The sequence below is a fragment of the Rissa tridactyla genome, chromosome Z (genome assembly GCF_028500815.1).
Source record: "Rissa tridactyla isolate bRisTri1 chromosome Z, bRisTri1.patW.cur.20221130, whole genome shotgun sequence".
NCBI classification, from domain to species: domain Eukaryota; kingdom Metazoa; phylum Chordata; class Aves; order Charadriiformes; family Laridae; genus Rissa; species Rissa tridactyla.
The window spans coordinates 34,680,817-34,695,993 of record NC_071497.1 but is presented as its reverse complement, the minus strand read 5'-3'; the positions used below and the strand labels follow the sequence as shown (position 1 = coordinate 34,695,993).

The window sequence follows — 15,177 nt, the reverse complement described above, 5'->3', positions numbered from 1 at the left end:
ATCCTGACACTCAATTTACAATTCAGAGAAGTAAAAAATGCATATAGAAGGAAGACTGCTTGTGAAAGATTATAGCTGGCCTTGCTTTCCAAGTTCTTCCACTGGCAACAGGAAGTAGGTCTGGCTTGTAACTCTAGTGCCGCCATACAAAAAGGCCTGTCCAGAATTTAGATAAAATCCTTACTGAACAAAGTGGAATGCTGCTGGCATTACCATCTCTCTCTTCCCATACTTTCCTCTAATTCTCTCAAACAGACTCATTTTGGCTTGAAACTTTACATGTTTGCACTTTGGCCAGAAGCAAAGCTTTTTGGATAGTTTCAGCAAAATCTGTTATTTTTTAGCTCTCCACTTTTGTGCAAGCTTAAATTACTTCCAAACAAAAATAGTTCCAGAAATGAGGTCTGACTGTGAAACATTTTCAACAGAATATACAGGGAATTTATCTGATGTGTTAAAATGCAGCAAAAGCATAAAATATGGTGGACCTAATGATCAAATCTATTGCAGTCCAAATTACCACATGTAATTCCATGTAAGAAATCAACATCTATAGCCATGCAGCTGTATTAAGACCTGGAAAGAGATGGTAGCTTTTTTTGCACAATGTATTACACATCTCTAAACCACATCAATCCACTTGAAATATAAAATAAATCATCAGTCTTTTCTGATTTTCCCCATTTCAAATTAAATATACAAAGAGTAGTTTAAATAACAAGAGGGGGTATTTGTAATGCCACAGTCACTCACAAACCATGAGCTTGTTTGGACTTAATTGATGATAAAGGTGCTTTTTCAATGGCGTTTGGTTAATAGGAAAAAAATTGAACTTTCCTTTCAAAAAGCCTAGCCCTTTTAAAAATAAAAATCACAGGGTGAAAAAATCTGGAAAGAAACAACTAAAAGGCTTCTTCCCCTTCTAACCTGGAGACCCTTCGATACCCTACTACCATTTTAACACAACCTTGTCCTGCAGTTTATCAGCCACTGCTGGGAAATACTTTTTCCACTGGTGGCCAGAAGAGGGAAAACCACAATGCAGTGGTGATTTAATTCCATTCCTATAGCCTTTCTTTTTCTCCTCTTCTACAGCTCATTCTAACCTGCCTGTGCAAGCACTTTCTGGAACCCTTCTCCAGTAAATAACAACAGTACAATACTCAGGCAGTGTTAAAAACTGAATATAAGACATTTGTTCATCCTCACTGCTTGCCAGCATAAAAATAAATCTTCCCTATAATTATCACATACAGCAATCTGGATAAGCAAAAGGCTAAATTAGCTTGCTGGAAAACAATAAAAGCCTGCACTCATATTTGTAATGTGCACTCAGAAAACCTCATAACTGTGTAGAGGTGGATCTCTTTTATACGTTACATCCTGTGATGTTACTTCTTATTTAAACAATTAATATGAAACAAATAAAAAAAAACCCCTAAAACTACTATGCAGTCAAACAAGAGGATAATGAGGAATTGTGCTGCTAAAAGTGGGAGGCTGGCACTGTCCTTTGAGCACAGCTATTTGGAAGACCAGATGGAAACAGAAGCCAGACTGGTATCAGAGCCAGAGTGTAATTTGAGGCAATTTCAAAATCAATCAGGAGTCCCCAGAGAAGACAGGGAACCTGTCTGGATTCAAAAGTATGGTGGAAAGGCATGAGAAGAGCACGCCTGGTCGTGGAGATCAAGCCACGTGCACATAAGACACAGATCGAGGGTGTTCATATAGCCCAAGGCTCCAGGCAGTGCTGCAGTATAGCAGTGTTGAATCCTAACTTTGCTCTACGGGAAAAGGCAACCAGCGGCACAAAGAAGGGGGCAACTGGGAAAAGCAAAATAAAAGGAAGGAGAAAAGCAAGAATCCAGAAAGCCTGGAAAGGGTTTTATGACTGTCAGGAAGGTCAGATTGGGAAGGACAGGGATCTGTCCTGCTCCTGCAGTGTTTCTGGGCTCTGGGGCAGAGCTATGCACAGTAATGACAATGAAGACAGGGCTGGTGTAGAGGAGTGGAAAGAAAATGAAATTGATGAGAGGAGAGAAAAATCACAGAAAAGCAACTTAAAGACATGTGATTTGTCCAGTGCAGCTACTTGGATGCAGGGTATGTATGCAAGGAGGGGAAGAAGCTCTTTTCTCTCAAAGGACACTTGCGTCCACATCTGACAGAAGACTAGCTACCTGCAACCAACGCAACTGGTATTCAAGGCTGACATATGCACTGGTCAGGAACATCGGGTCCAGCAGGGACAAGGGCGATCAGTACATCAGCAATGGAGTACAGCAGAGTCCCGGTCTTAGCTTACAGACAGACACGAGCAAAATCTACATAACCTGTGCCTGCTGCACTGTCATTCGTGACAAGGAGTTGCACAGAGCAGTGATACTGCAAGAAGATAGCACCTTACAATCTTCATGCATGCCTGAACAGACATTATCAGCCACTTTTCATTACCTCCCTGCCCTCATACACAGGACCCTTGTTATGATAACTTTGTAACACAACTCCGTGCTGCAAGTGAGGAGTTTCTCACAGACTTGAATACCAATGCTTTTAGAGTGTTTAAGTAAATATTTTCCTTGCCTTGTCTAGATCTTTCATCCTCACTAAAGCAGTAGCCACTGAGACTGGAAAACATCACATGGATCCTGACACTAGTTCAAGTTCTCTCCCTTTCCCAAGGCCCATATTGTTCATGGTGAAGAGAATGTGATACTTCTCTGTGAATTAGCACCTGTCTTTTCAAACACCGATCCTCACCTCTTCCTTTTCCTGAGCTAGAACAAAGGACGGGAGTCACAGCAAACCAACCCTGTTTTACACACTCCACCCAGCCATAGTCTGAAGTGTGGGTGTTAACCTCACTGAGTTGGATGTGCTGCTGGATGTGCCTTTAGATTCCTGATGGCTGCTAAAAGGTAGAAAATGGAGTAGGTTTTCCCCAGCTGGGATCAATGGTCTGTTCCAAAATAGTGGCAGACACAATTTCCTTGTAGTTGTGGAAGTGCAGAGAAAGATATGAGGAGCTGCAGAGGGAAGAGAAAGGTGAAAGTGCACCATGCCTCTTCCCATGCATTTACTGAGCCCCTTACATTCACACAATTTCGCATGTCATTCTTTTGGATGTGTTCTTGAAAGGTTTATTCAAGCACTAGTGCAGCTTCTGACTTGCTACCTTTCACCTCAACTCCCCATTTCTCCTGCCCTTCTGCCTTGGTTGGCCAGGGCGTAAACATGTATGTCTAAGAGCTGTTCCTTTTCTGTATGCACTGTAGTTGGTTTGGTATCTGTGGTTACGCATACAACAAATAAGTCTGTAACTAATCAAATAAATATTACAATCAATGCATACACTGCATACTGAAGAAAAACAGTCCCCTACACTGAAAAAGTGTAGGGTACAACTATCAAGGCAAAGCTGTGTTCTGTGTCCACCATGACGAAGGCACTGACCCTTCTTTAAACTGAGGCAAGCATTTGTAAAAAGCTTCTAATGGAAGTGGGAATAATGAGTTCATGTTGAAGGGCACCTCAATCACATACCAGCTCCAAATGCAAAGAAGAAACTCTTGTCTGGGTACTCCTCCAGCAGGTCCTTCACCCTTCTGCCCATTCGCTGATTTCGCTTGTAGATGAGCTCCTGACGGAAGTATCTGTCTATCTCTTGGGCAGTCATACGTTCATGCGCTGGAAGTGTAGCATTAATGAAATTTGGGACCTAAGATAGAAAAGAAAATAAGTCTTCATGAAAGAAGCATTTATTTCACAGGCAGCCATCATGCACACGCATTTTGCTCCACCATTGAACGTATCAATTGCCTTGTCCTGAAGGCACATCAAGGCATAGTAGGATATAACCCAAAGAAAGCTGAAAAATTACTCAGCAAACTTCTAATAATGCACAGTGCTTCATTTCTCTCAACGTATCATTTCATAAGCCAGCCAGCTGATTTTTTTTTGATGCAAAGTCAGTAAGTACTCTCAGTTTGCCACACTGTAGATCCCAAATCCTGATTGCTTGGCTGAAGAAAGTAAATATTTGCCCCTGGCTATCTTTAGCTACATACCTCTTCCTTAAATTGCCATAGGTATGACATAAATGTAATGATAATTGCAGTCTTCTAAGAGAGTTTGACTTCTATCAGAGCCCTCAGGCTGTGAAAGAATAACTGTGCAATTTGAACTAGTTAACAAAAACATCCCCAAACTTTCCAAAAGAAAGAGGGCCAGATTTTGTCAGGAAAGAAAGTATTACCACCTTAAGTTCCCCTGTCCTCAAGGTATCTTTGAAAATACTGGCTTCCCCCCCTGGGGCCCTCAGGACAGCTGTGGCTGCACACTACCCTGACCTCTTGCTAGTAGAGAGAAATGTGGGTCTGGACTTGCAGCCATCCCAGCTTCTTTACAAGTAGCTTTGGGCACTGCAGTTATGGTGACTGCTAAGAAAAGGGCCTGCAAGTGGTGGTTTCTGGGGAGCAGAGCCACTAAGCCAGGTGCCTTCCCTTGCGAGGCTGCAGCAGCTGAATAGGCTCTGGAGCCACTCAGAGACTATTACCGACTGTTTCCAAAGGGTTCTTAGTGCACAGGGGGTCACCTATTGGGCAAGCATGGGGTAAAATACAATTTACAGAAAAGTTCTGCTTAAAAGCGTAAGTGTTGCAGACTATTACTACTCAGCTCTGCTGTAAGGGAGAGTGCCCTGCGGTGGAATCCCTCATCTAAGTAAAGGGCAGTTGCTGCCTCGAAGACATACATGTCTCGGCAAAAGCTGTTCTCTCCAAGGACCTCAAGGCAATGCCAGCTGCCTGCAGTCTGTAACACCTCATCAGAATGGTGATGCAGCATCCGTATGCTCTTACAGTGCTGGCCTCCTTTGAGAAGCCCTTTGAAATCTATGAAGGAAGCGTGCTGTGTTGCTAAGTAGTGTTAACGACCAGGTTGCCTGCACCTGACGGCTGAAGGGTGTGCAGGACAGGAAGGTAACAACATGCCTGCAAAGCTCAGTGCCACAGAAGCAAGGGTTAGTATGACAGTATTTCCAGCTTTGCAGCACTGCATCATTTATACCAAAAGGCCACAGGAAAATGGTTATTCAGCAGGGAAAGCCCAGGTAACATCCACTTGTTCAGCACTGTGAGGCTAGTTTTCATTGATGCGCACGAATTGCCAGGCAGTACCTCATGGACAAAAATAGAGAGGCCTGATGTCTCAGTCTGAGGTTAGCTAACCTAACAGCCCAAACAGGCCAAATTGGTCCCTGCTGCGCATTTTCTTGTGGTTTAAAGATCAGAGCATTGCATTCCAGTGTGCTGCTTAGGAAACCACCTCCATAAACCAAGTCTGTGAGGCCTCAGAAGGTTTTCTTTTCCTTAACATTCAGTCTAAATCTCTCTTTTCTTTGTTTCACTCCATTCCTGTTCTTTGGGCCTTGCACGCAGTACACAATCATACTGATAGGGGACATTAAAAAGCTTGCAACTTGCCCAGCCTTCCACAAGCATCCAAGTCACGAGTACATTTCTGTTGCTATTTGCACAAAAGAGCCTGCTGCTGCTTAGAGCCCGTTGGCACTAAGTTTGCTCATACCTAAGCTGGCGTAATTCCACAGGATCCTTAAGAAAATAAAGGATTAACTCATAGAGCTTTGACACTAAAGCAAACACGGCACTTGTCCAAAGGGGAAAGCCAGGGGCGCCTTCGCTGCTTGCGTGCAGCAAGACAGGGGTGAGGTCGTGCAGGCTCCTGGGACAGGAGGTGCAGGAACGCGGACGCGCCAGGGAGCCAGCGACATGCCCTTGGCCCTCGCCTGCAAAGGGCCTGCCTGAGGAGAGACAAGCGTGAGCGAGACGGGTTAGCGCTATGGGGGCATGTGCGTAGTACGAGGGCTGCGCTTGAGAAGTGCGAGACTCACTTGAGAAGTGTCATGGCTGAAGATGATGGAGCTGAGGTCCCCACAGTTGTAATGCTTGATAAGGTCTTCTGTCGTATAGGGGATCTGGAAACTGCCTGCTCGGAGGCTCTCCTGCTGCAAGAGAGTCTGATTCAAAGCAAAGACCACCTGAGGGAGGGGGAGAGGGAGGAAAAGACAGAGTTCCTGGTGAGTTCTCGTCTTGGCCCATGAGAACAGACATACAGCCGCCTGCCAAGGGCTCCCTGAAGCTGCTCCCGCTCCAAGCGCTCCAGTCCACACCTCTCCTCCTCCACGTCTGTAGATAGCACACCCCAGGTCCCAGAGGCCTGCTCATGGGGAACTGACTCACCACACTTAACTCCAGGAGGTTTTGCCCACAACATGATTAATACGGAAGATACAAAGGGACAGACTGAAATGGGGGCAATCTTGCTCCCCTCGGTTTGCCTGACCACCCTGCAGGAGCCTGACAGGCTCCCATCCCCACAACTCCTCAGACACCGACCTAAATTAAGCATCACTTCTCCTTGTTTGCCCTTTCTTCCTCATCCGCAAGGAACATTAACACTGGCGTTTCCTGCTTTGTGTGTAATTCTCTCACACACCCCATTTATTTCAGGCAGGAATGACTCTCTGGAGCAGGCCAGGGAAGGCTAGTGGCTGCGGGGGACATGGGTGGCCACCCTCCCCGCAGGCGAAGTCTGAGGGCAGCGGCCCCGTAGCGGCCAGGCACTCTCCCCGGGCTGACTGCCTCCGCAGGCATGGGGGCTGCCGCTGCCCGCACTCCCTTCTCCTCCTCCTTGGTGTTCACCTGGGAATGCAAACACTCCCATTCCCTTCGCCTCAAGCTGAACCAGTGTGGCTGCCACAGCTCCTACCCCCTGGGAGCCTCTCCCTTGACTGCAAAGGGTCAAGAACAGCAGAGGTCCCCTCCAGGTATTGCTGCTCCCCAAGCTCCAGCACAGCATGGCTCTCCCAGCATGGTGGCCTCAGGGACTGACCCAGAGAGAGCTGCTGCTCCACCTGCCTCCCTCCTGAGGCAGCTCACACCCCATGAGGATGACCCCCACTTATAAAGCACAGGAGAGTGGTGGGAGTGACACTTGACAGGGGCCTCTGGAGCCAAACAGATGATGCAGCACCTCTGTACCTCTCCCTCACTGCTCTAGCCACTGCAGCAAGCAGCCACCGAGCCTTGGAATGGAAGGACTTGGGGCAGAAACTCCCCAGGCTGAGCATGAGATGCCAACAGACACACTGGTGGGGCATGGAGATGGCTATTTGCCCCACCAGCCAGCAGCTCTCCATCAGCATGTGGCAAGTAAAACACTGCCATCTCTCCTGAACACAGCGCTTACTCAAGCTAGTCTTGGTTTGCACACCAAGACTAGACAACTGTAATAAGCTTTCCTACTACTTACTGGCTTGGTTTTTTAATTTCAAAAGGAAGTAAGCTGAAAGATATTGCTGAGGTCTTGAAACACATCTCAAAAGTTACTCTTGGGAGGGTTATTTTCCAAGCTCTGGTGACTCTTTGCAGACTGATGAGGGCTCTGTGTAATTAACTCCTCCTGGATATTTGCTTCGCACACCATGAAGAGCACTCTGGAACTGGAGGTATTCGCCAACACCGTACAACTCACACATGAGTAAGAATACTCTTAATGTACTGAGATTATATGAACTAAATCTCAGGAATACAGGACACAGCAGATGTGGGAACAAACAGGTGTAATTTGCCCTTCCCTAGCACAACAATCCATCTTCTACAGAAAGGTGCAGATCCCACCAAACTTGAAATCACACTGTCCCCAATATAGATAGATCTGCCCGTCAGGATCCAAACCACTGTGTGTTTAACCAAATATGAAAGCACATAACTTAGCATTAGTTCTGGAAGGGTGTTCACAAACAGCAACATGTACTCCCAACTCAGGTTTTTAAAAAGGGCAAGAATTGACTTTGCTGGTACAAACATCGCGTCTTTAAAAGAATACCTGCAGGTAGACACTCAGGACAGTTACATCAAAGTAGCCAGTGGCCACCTTGCAAAGAACCTCTGAGAACCTCTGTTTAATTTGGAAGTAAATTAAACAAAAACAAATTGAAACCCCCTTATGTCTTAACAAAAGTTTGCATGCAGGCTGGGGTTTATTGCACTCCAAAGCCATTGTTTTCCATTTGTTTGGCTTCACTTCCCACACAGAAAAGCCCTAATGGATGTTAATGACCAGATGAGATTCCCTGAGAGACAAGCCAAATCTATGCTGAAAATGCAGGGTTTCTACAGCCAGGACTGCTAGGTCATGCCAGGAAAATCTCATATGTACAATCAGTCCAGCCAAAAGCACTTCCATAGGAATGGCTTATTTTGTAAGCTATTTGACTACCATAGCAGCATCCACTTGGATAATTTACCGTAAAAGCAATATGGCCCTTTCTAGACTCTACAGCCTCTGAAATAATCACCAGACAATCTCTGTCCATAGAGCAGGAATAAGATCTGTGACAGTCTCCGGAGCTGGTCAGGTAGCTCTGCCTCTATGTAGAGTAAGCATATCAAAGAAGCTTTGCAATCGTTACCGTTTGATCTTCATCCAAACACAAACCAGCGGAGGGTAACTGGCTTCTGTGTAGAAAACACTAGCCTGCTGTGTGAGATGTGAGAACAAAGCAAATCTTCCTCTCTCTGCCGTGCTCCTACAGCCTGTGCTCCTGCTGTCGCTTGCTCTGCATGCCACTCTCTGCTCCACACATATCCCTTCCCTCCTCCCTTGCAGTGTGCTTCAGGTGAAATGGATTCAGTCTCTTCTCAAAACAGACCTGGCCTGGACTGTAGTAGCCAGGTTGAGCCACACAGGCATCTTCCTTCCTCGTGCCCACCCACTGGCCATAAGAAACTAGCACACAGTAAACAGCAAACAGTTAAGTAAATCTGTCTCAAGAGCACAGTTTAAAACCATAATGACTACCTGCAGTTATGGACAATTACCACACATGTTTACAAAGGAATAGAGGCAACTCACCCTTCTTCCCCTCCTGTCTCTGATCTTACTGCTGGCATGGCACAAAGCTGTCCTGGAGAAGCAGCTTTGGCAGCTCTCTGGTCTTTCCCAAGACTACATCTTTCTGGTGTGGTGGTGGGAGAGTTGATACTGGACATGTGAAGAAATCTCAGGATGGCAGCAGTTGAAGGGCTAGCCTGCCCAGCTGAGGAAGCACAAAAGACCTTTCACAATGAGTTGGCTCATGTTTCATCTCAAAGATAGAACAAAGCGTCCAAGCCCACCGCACAAGACTCTACAACCCATCCCAACCATTACTGCCTGTGGACGGAGCATCCAGGAGGCTGCCATGGACCCCACTGCCCCGTCAGTGGGTTTGTGTGGCACTGCGTGGGCTGTTTTATTTTGGCATGGAGCTCTACAGAGGGCTGTGCCCTGCCAGGTCAGACTTCCTTCCCCATAAGCAACGTCTTTCCTCATTTAGATCTAGATCTGCATCCTATCACTGTACATAGCACCTGAGAAAGAAGTCACACAGGAACCATCTGAAGCCCACCCAGAAAGGGGATGTTCACCTTGGCATTGTGAGGGACAGAGGTGGTCTCAGGTCCTTTGATGACTGCAGCAGCAGTTCAAGTCCTTCTGCACCATTCTCAATCACAGCCCAAGCGCTCTGAGCACGAAAAGTCAAGATACAACAAACAGGCAGAAATCAAAATAGCATCAATGTCCTTGACAATCAGCCCTCCCTAATGAGTTATGGTAACTCATGTCATCAGGCTTTTCACAGCTGGAGGGCAGGAGATGCTATTGCCAAAAATACTCTTCCCATCAGCTGGCCTGAACAGAATGCAGAACATCTGCTGGAGGAGGATCACAGCACACCTACTGAACAGCTACACAGGATTACAATTTGGTTTTAGTATGCATGTAGAGCTTCTTAAAGGAATGTGATAGCTTCTCCCCATTTCTTCATCACTCTTACCTTCTTGGGGGAATTGCAACTCCCCGTCAGAAAGAGATGGAGTGTGTGGGTAAAAAGAGAGGAGCTGTTTGCAGTACCAGGTGTTGCTTAAAGCTGTGCCCTGGTGAGAAGGTTATCTTCAGTAAATAGTAATGCATAAACACTGTCAGGACCTCAAGGGAAGGAAGATTCCTGAACCTACTGTTCTTAAAGAATTTAATTTACTGAGGTGGGGCTTGCTCAGAGGTTGATCACTCTTATCTGTCATTATTTCTCAAAGAAAACATTAGATTAGGTGCAAAGTGATACTTGAGGAAGACCACCGCCATCAACCTCTGCAGATTGGATCCCAGCCTTGTTTACCAGATGTGAAAAGTTGAAGAAAGTCAAGAGAGCATAAGCAGGGACCAGATCAGCAGACCTGCAACTGCTATATTTGCTTGGCTGCAGTCCTTTAATTTCTAATAAATCCAAGGAGTTAAGGAGGCAACAGAAAAGAAGTAAACATTGAAGAGAAATTTTCAATTTTGCTTAGAAATCAAACCCAAGAATTTCTGCTGACATGAGTTCCTCCAACAGGTCGTACAGAAAGTATGCATCTGTCTTCCAGTTATCTCTTGCATTGCACTGTTTTACTAATTCCACAATCTTTCCTGTGTTGGAATCCACAGAAATCACTCCACATTCATTCTCCTTGCAAAACTTTCTTCCTTGTTTCACACCTCCCCCCTGGCAGCAACTCTACCCTACTCTGCTCCATTAAGTGTATTCATACTATCATCAAAGCATCTCCTGAAAAGATGTATTCGGAGAACAAAAGTAACAAGTTTATTAGAAAGGGATTTTCTTCCTCCCACCTCCCATTTCCACTGTGATCTCTCTGTCTTCCCCCGACCCTCTCCCTTTTTGTACTGTGGAAAAAATCGATTAAACTCTCTGGTATACATATTGCTGCAAGCCTCATTCTCCTCCTGGAGATTTCTTCAGCTGTCAGGAGACACTTGTCCCCTTTGCTAGCATTGTTGGAGTGGCCTGCTAGGCTAAGGGGGTGGGGAATGGGGGGTTAGAGCCCGGCAGATGCCTTTTTTGTCAAAGACAAAAGACCCCCTGCCATCCTCTCCACTTTTCAGCACTTTCATCCACATTGGATCAAAGTGCTATTCTGCATATGAAAGGAACCTGGCATTATGCGCCTCAAATTAGCCTATCGCCATCCCGCTAGCCTCCAAGTCTTCCCAACAAAAGCGCTCACATCTGTTCCATCATTTGCCTCATCTTCTGTGTTTTTTTCTCTCCGCTCTCAGTTTTTGAGGGCCATTCAGCCCCTTGAATTATAGTCTGGGGGAGCATCTTCCTTGCTCTGGGATCGCTCATCCGGACAATTTGCTTTTAATTGTCTTAAGGAATCATGGGCTGCGTTTGGGTCCTTCCCAGTGACTAACAGCATCCATTATGACTTCCATTCACCCTCTTCAGCCAATTCTTTCCCTCTTCCTCCTCCTTCTCAAAGCGTGTTTCTCTCCTAGCTCTTCACCTGGAGGAGACCACTCTTCTCTGGGCCAGCAAACAGTACTGCCCCAAATCAAAGCGAGTCTCAAATCAAAGGCATCGTGACTACAAACGTCAATAATCCTCTTTTGTCGTGGTAATGGTCCAGCAGGCCAAGTGCTGAGAAGCAAGCGGGATTCCTTGCTCCAATGTGATGCAGCTCCTTAGATGTCTGGTGCCTGCGCCTCAGCTGCCTTCAAGGAAGGAAGTTGGCACTGGCATTATCAGAGCCTGGAAACCTGAACCCACCTGCCATGAGCAGCCCTGCAAACACCAGCCTGCACGCACAGGCAGAAGTCTGATTTTGGCAGGGGATGAGAATACCAATAGGAGATTAAACCCACCATTTGCAGCTTTCAGAGGAACCTAAGTCACTTTCAGGGCTGTTGCACCAGATGCCATGTTCCCTGTGGCCACTGCAACAAGATTTTTTAAAGGAGAGAGAAAAAGAAAGCAACTTTCCAAACTTGGAGCACTTCCATGAGAAAAACTGGATTCAGGTGACTAGAAGAGACAGGTTATCTGAGGGACTTACCCAGAGGATAAGAGATGAACAGTACAACAAATCACTGAAGCAAAAGGAAATGAAACTATTCTAGGTTACCTACGAGCTGCAAGTTTCCCATGGGCTTGGTTTTATTTATGGCTTTTGCTCTCAAAAGCCAGCATGGCAAGCAGAGGGAGCACCTCTTCTCTAGCACAATAATCCAAGGCACTTAGATCACAGTCTGTTTGCGTCAAATCACACACACAGATGCCGATAGAAGTAATGACAGTGAAGAATTCGATCTTTGTCTACTGACAACAAACTCACACTGGCATATCTGATGCCAGATTCCTGCAGTGTATGTTTCCAGAACCAAACAAAACGACACTCTGAATTTTTGGTTGTTATCTGAGATTTATATGGGAATAAAAAGGTCAAGCCTTCTCCAACTAGGAACTATAAAAACAAGGGACTTCCAATAATTTATCAGGCATTTTTGAAGCAATGAATGAATTTATCATCTTCCTCCTGATGCTGGAAGATGGTAGATAATGCTGAATCAGAGGAACACTGCTTACGGCACTGCTGGAAGAAGTGCAGCACATTCACTTGTAACAGACTGCATTAATACATAGCATTTTGTCTATGTAATTTAGACTGATTTACAGGCTTTTATGTTTCAACTGACAGCAGGAGAAATAAACACTCCACTATGTGCTGAATGTGGAATAAGACCAGCAGTGGAATAGACTGTTCCCATTTCACAGGTCAGCGTGCAGTTCACAGCTGGACACCTTCACAACCTTGCTGGGACTTGCTCCCATCTTTATATAAGGCTAATAGTGTGGCTATGAACCTGCTGCTGCACCTCGTCCCTGAGAGCACTTCACCTAAGCGCTCACTGGGGTTCCTCCTCGTGCTGCAGGAATGCCTCAAGCTTTCATGAAGTTCATCCTTGTGCAGAAAATCATCCCTCTGTGCTGGAAATGAGTGGCTGATGCATGTTTGCATGTTACTAGAGAAAGATTAAACTTATTTTTTTAATTCCATCTTCCAATTTTGTAAACATTAGCACATTTTTTTAAAACCTTCACAAATCAAACCTTCACCAGATGCATTTTTATCTCACCAAACAGAACTAGGGACTAGCCCTTTGCATAATTTTCAGATTTCTACAGTCCTGAAATGAAGTTCAAAGCAAAAAAACCCTAGACTTTCAACACGTTACGCTTAGAACTCCTGCCCGCCCACTGCTCGGTATTTCCTCAGTTAGCAATGTCCAGCTTGTTTTGGATTAGCATTGCCCCTTAGCTCCTAAACTCTGTGCAAGGTCAGACTTGGCAACAATTAACCAAATGAAAAAGAATTACTGGCAATCCAGATTTCTCTCAGGGTATGCCCACTTCCCAACTTACAAGACTGTCTAACCAGTATGCTAGTAGTAGAAGTTTCTTTCTTTTGAATAATGATTTATTTTACAAGACACTTAACACAGCCTTCTCAAAACTGTATTAAAAGAATAACAGAGTTGCAAAGTGAAAATTCTGAAACTAGGGTTCTTTGGGCTGAGACTGGCTATGCTTTTAAAATTCAACACCTGCAATTAATGTTTTGTTTGTTTGTGTGGTTTTTTTTCCAAAAAAACCCACCAACTTCTACTAAAATAGGAGTTGCTTTAGTCCACCCCCTCTTCCTTCTTTTTCACTGCATCCTCTTAAATTTAGTGGAAACAAAACTAAAATACTGAGATTAACAAAGCAAACTTCTTGGGTTTTTTAAACTTTTAAACAACTTTACAGGAAAATTCCCTTAGAAAGGCAACAATTTTGCTTCCTGAATAGTAGAAATGATGTAAAAAAATGTAGGAATAATGAAGACATCACAGTGTCTGCCACTGTAAGGAGTAAGCTAGTAACACAGCCAAAGCCCAAGCATCTCCACAGCTTCAAGGACAACTTTTAGCAATACTTTTTATCTTCCTAAACTGCAATCACTGAAACTAAATAAACTTGGTACTGATGACCTGGCGTTTAGCCTCCAGTTTTCTTTCACTTAATCACAGATGCTCTTTGGAGTGCTGCTAGATGAGAAAGAAAGTCATACATGTCCCCTCTTGCCTGCATTGATTATTGTTTCATTTGTCGTCTCTACCACAGGCCATGCATAGCTTAGGACTAAACTTGACAGCAGTTTGGAAGATTGCTAGAAGAAGCATGTCTAAGAAATGCAGGATATTGAAGTTTGAAACAACTCTCAACAGTTCTTGTGCACTTTTTTTGGTGGAATGGAGTAATTCTGAAAATAAAACTTTTCATTGGCTTGAGTACTTCCCCCTCTTTCTGTAAAATTGATGTACATTAATTGCATAATTCATGTAAGCATGAAAAAACCAAGACTATAAAGTTAGTAAATAATCTAGCCTTGCAATGTGATGAACAAGCTCAGACAGTTATCGTATATCTTCTGGTAACCACGCAACGAGATACTTTGGATTTTCTTGAAGTTCTGCCAGCTGGGAAAGCATGTTCCATATAAAACACTCAGCACTGATAAAACATTTTTCCACTCAACGGAACAATTAAGGCAGGACCCTGGCTGCTGTTCCAAACAGAACAACAACTTTGAACTAGTGTTTATGTCAAAAGCAACTCAGAGCATCTTTAAGAGACACTTCTGGCTTCCAAATGGCACACAGAAGAGCAAGATGACCTTTTCAAGATACAAGGGTGAAAGGAAGAGTTTATATTAGCGGTAGACTTGCCAAGAAACACCTCAAACAAGAACTGCTGAAATGGTCCCAAGCTGGTTTCAGGCAGATCAGAGGCTGAAGTTGCAAAAATTTTCCAAGAGGAACAGCTGACAAAATTTTCATATAGTGAAACACAGGCCTAAAGCTGTGATTTTCTTAGTAACCATGAGCTTAGCCATGTAGAAAAATTAGCGTATCCCAAGGCAGGGTGGGCATTTACAAGTCACCAGCTGTGCTGTGTGAACTCCTGAGAGGAGGTTCTTGGAATAAGCCAGCTGGCTCCACTGTCAGACAGCACCTCCCCTCACCTACATGGCTGTCCACATTAGGACATGACCAGTGGTCCCACTTTAGCCAACACACCAAACTGCCTTTGTGGAAAAATCTAAAATACTCTGATTTTCAGACCCCTGAAAACCCACTTGCTAGCAATGCAATCAGGAAACTGCTGGGTGTTTGGCACTCTAAAAGATAGGCTGTTTATTATTAAAAACTATCTGGTTTTTTTGT

General features: G+C 44.8%; 1 protein-coding gene across 4 annotated transcripts in view; it reads right to left on the bottom strand.

Moving 5' to 3' along the window:
* The window catches only part of TRABD2A (TraB domain containing 2A), a 77,643-nt gene that overhangs the window by 17,707 nt on the left and 44,759 nt on the right, over positions 1-15,177 (bottom strand). For 3 of the 4 annotated variants that reach the window (XM_054185822.1, XM_054185823.1, XM_054185825.1), the window contains exons 3-4: positions 5,915-6,061; positions 3,547-3,721 (exon numbers count right to left, since the gene is read on the bottom strand). In XM_054185822.1, coding sequence (XP_054041797.1) covers positions 3,547-3,721; positions 5,915-6,061 — 322 coding nt within the window. The remainder of the gene's footprint in view (positions 1-3,546; positions 3,722-5,914; positions 6,062-15,177) is intronic. The other variant, XM_054185824.1, reaches the window with a different exon arrangement.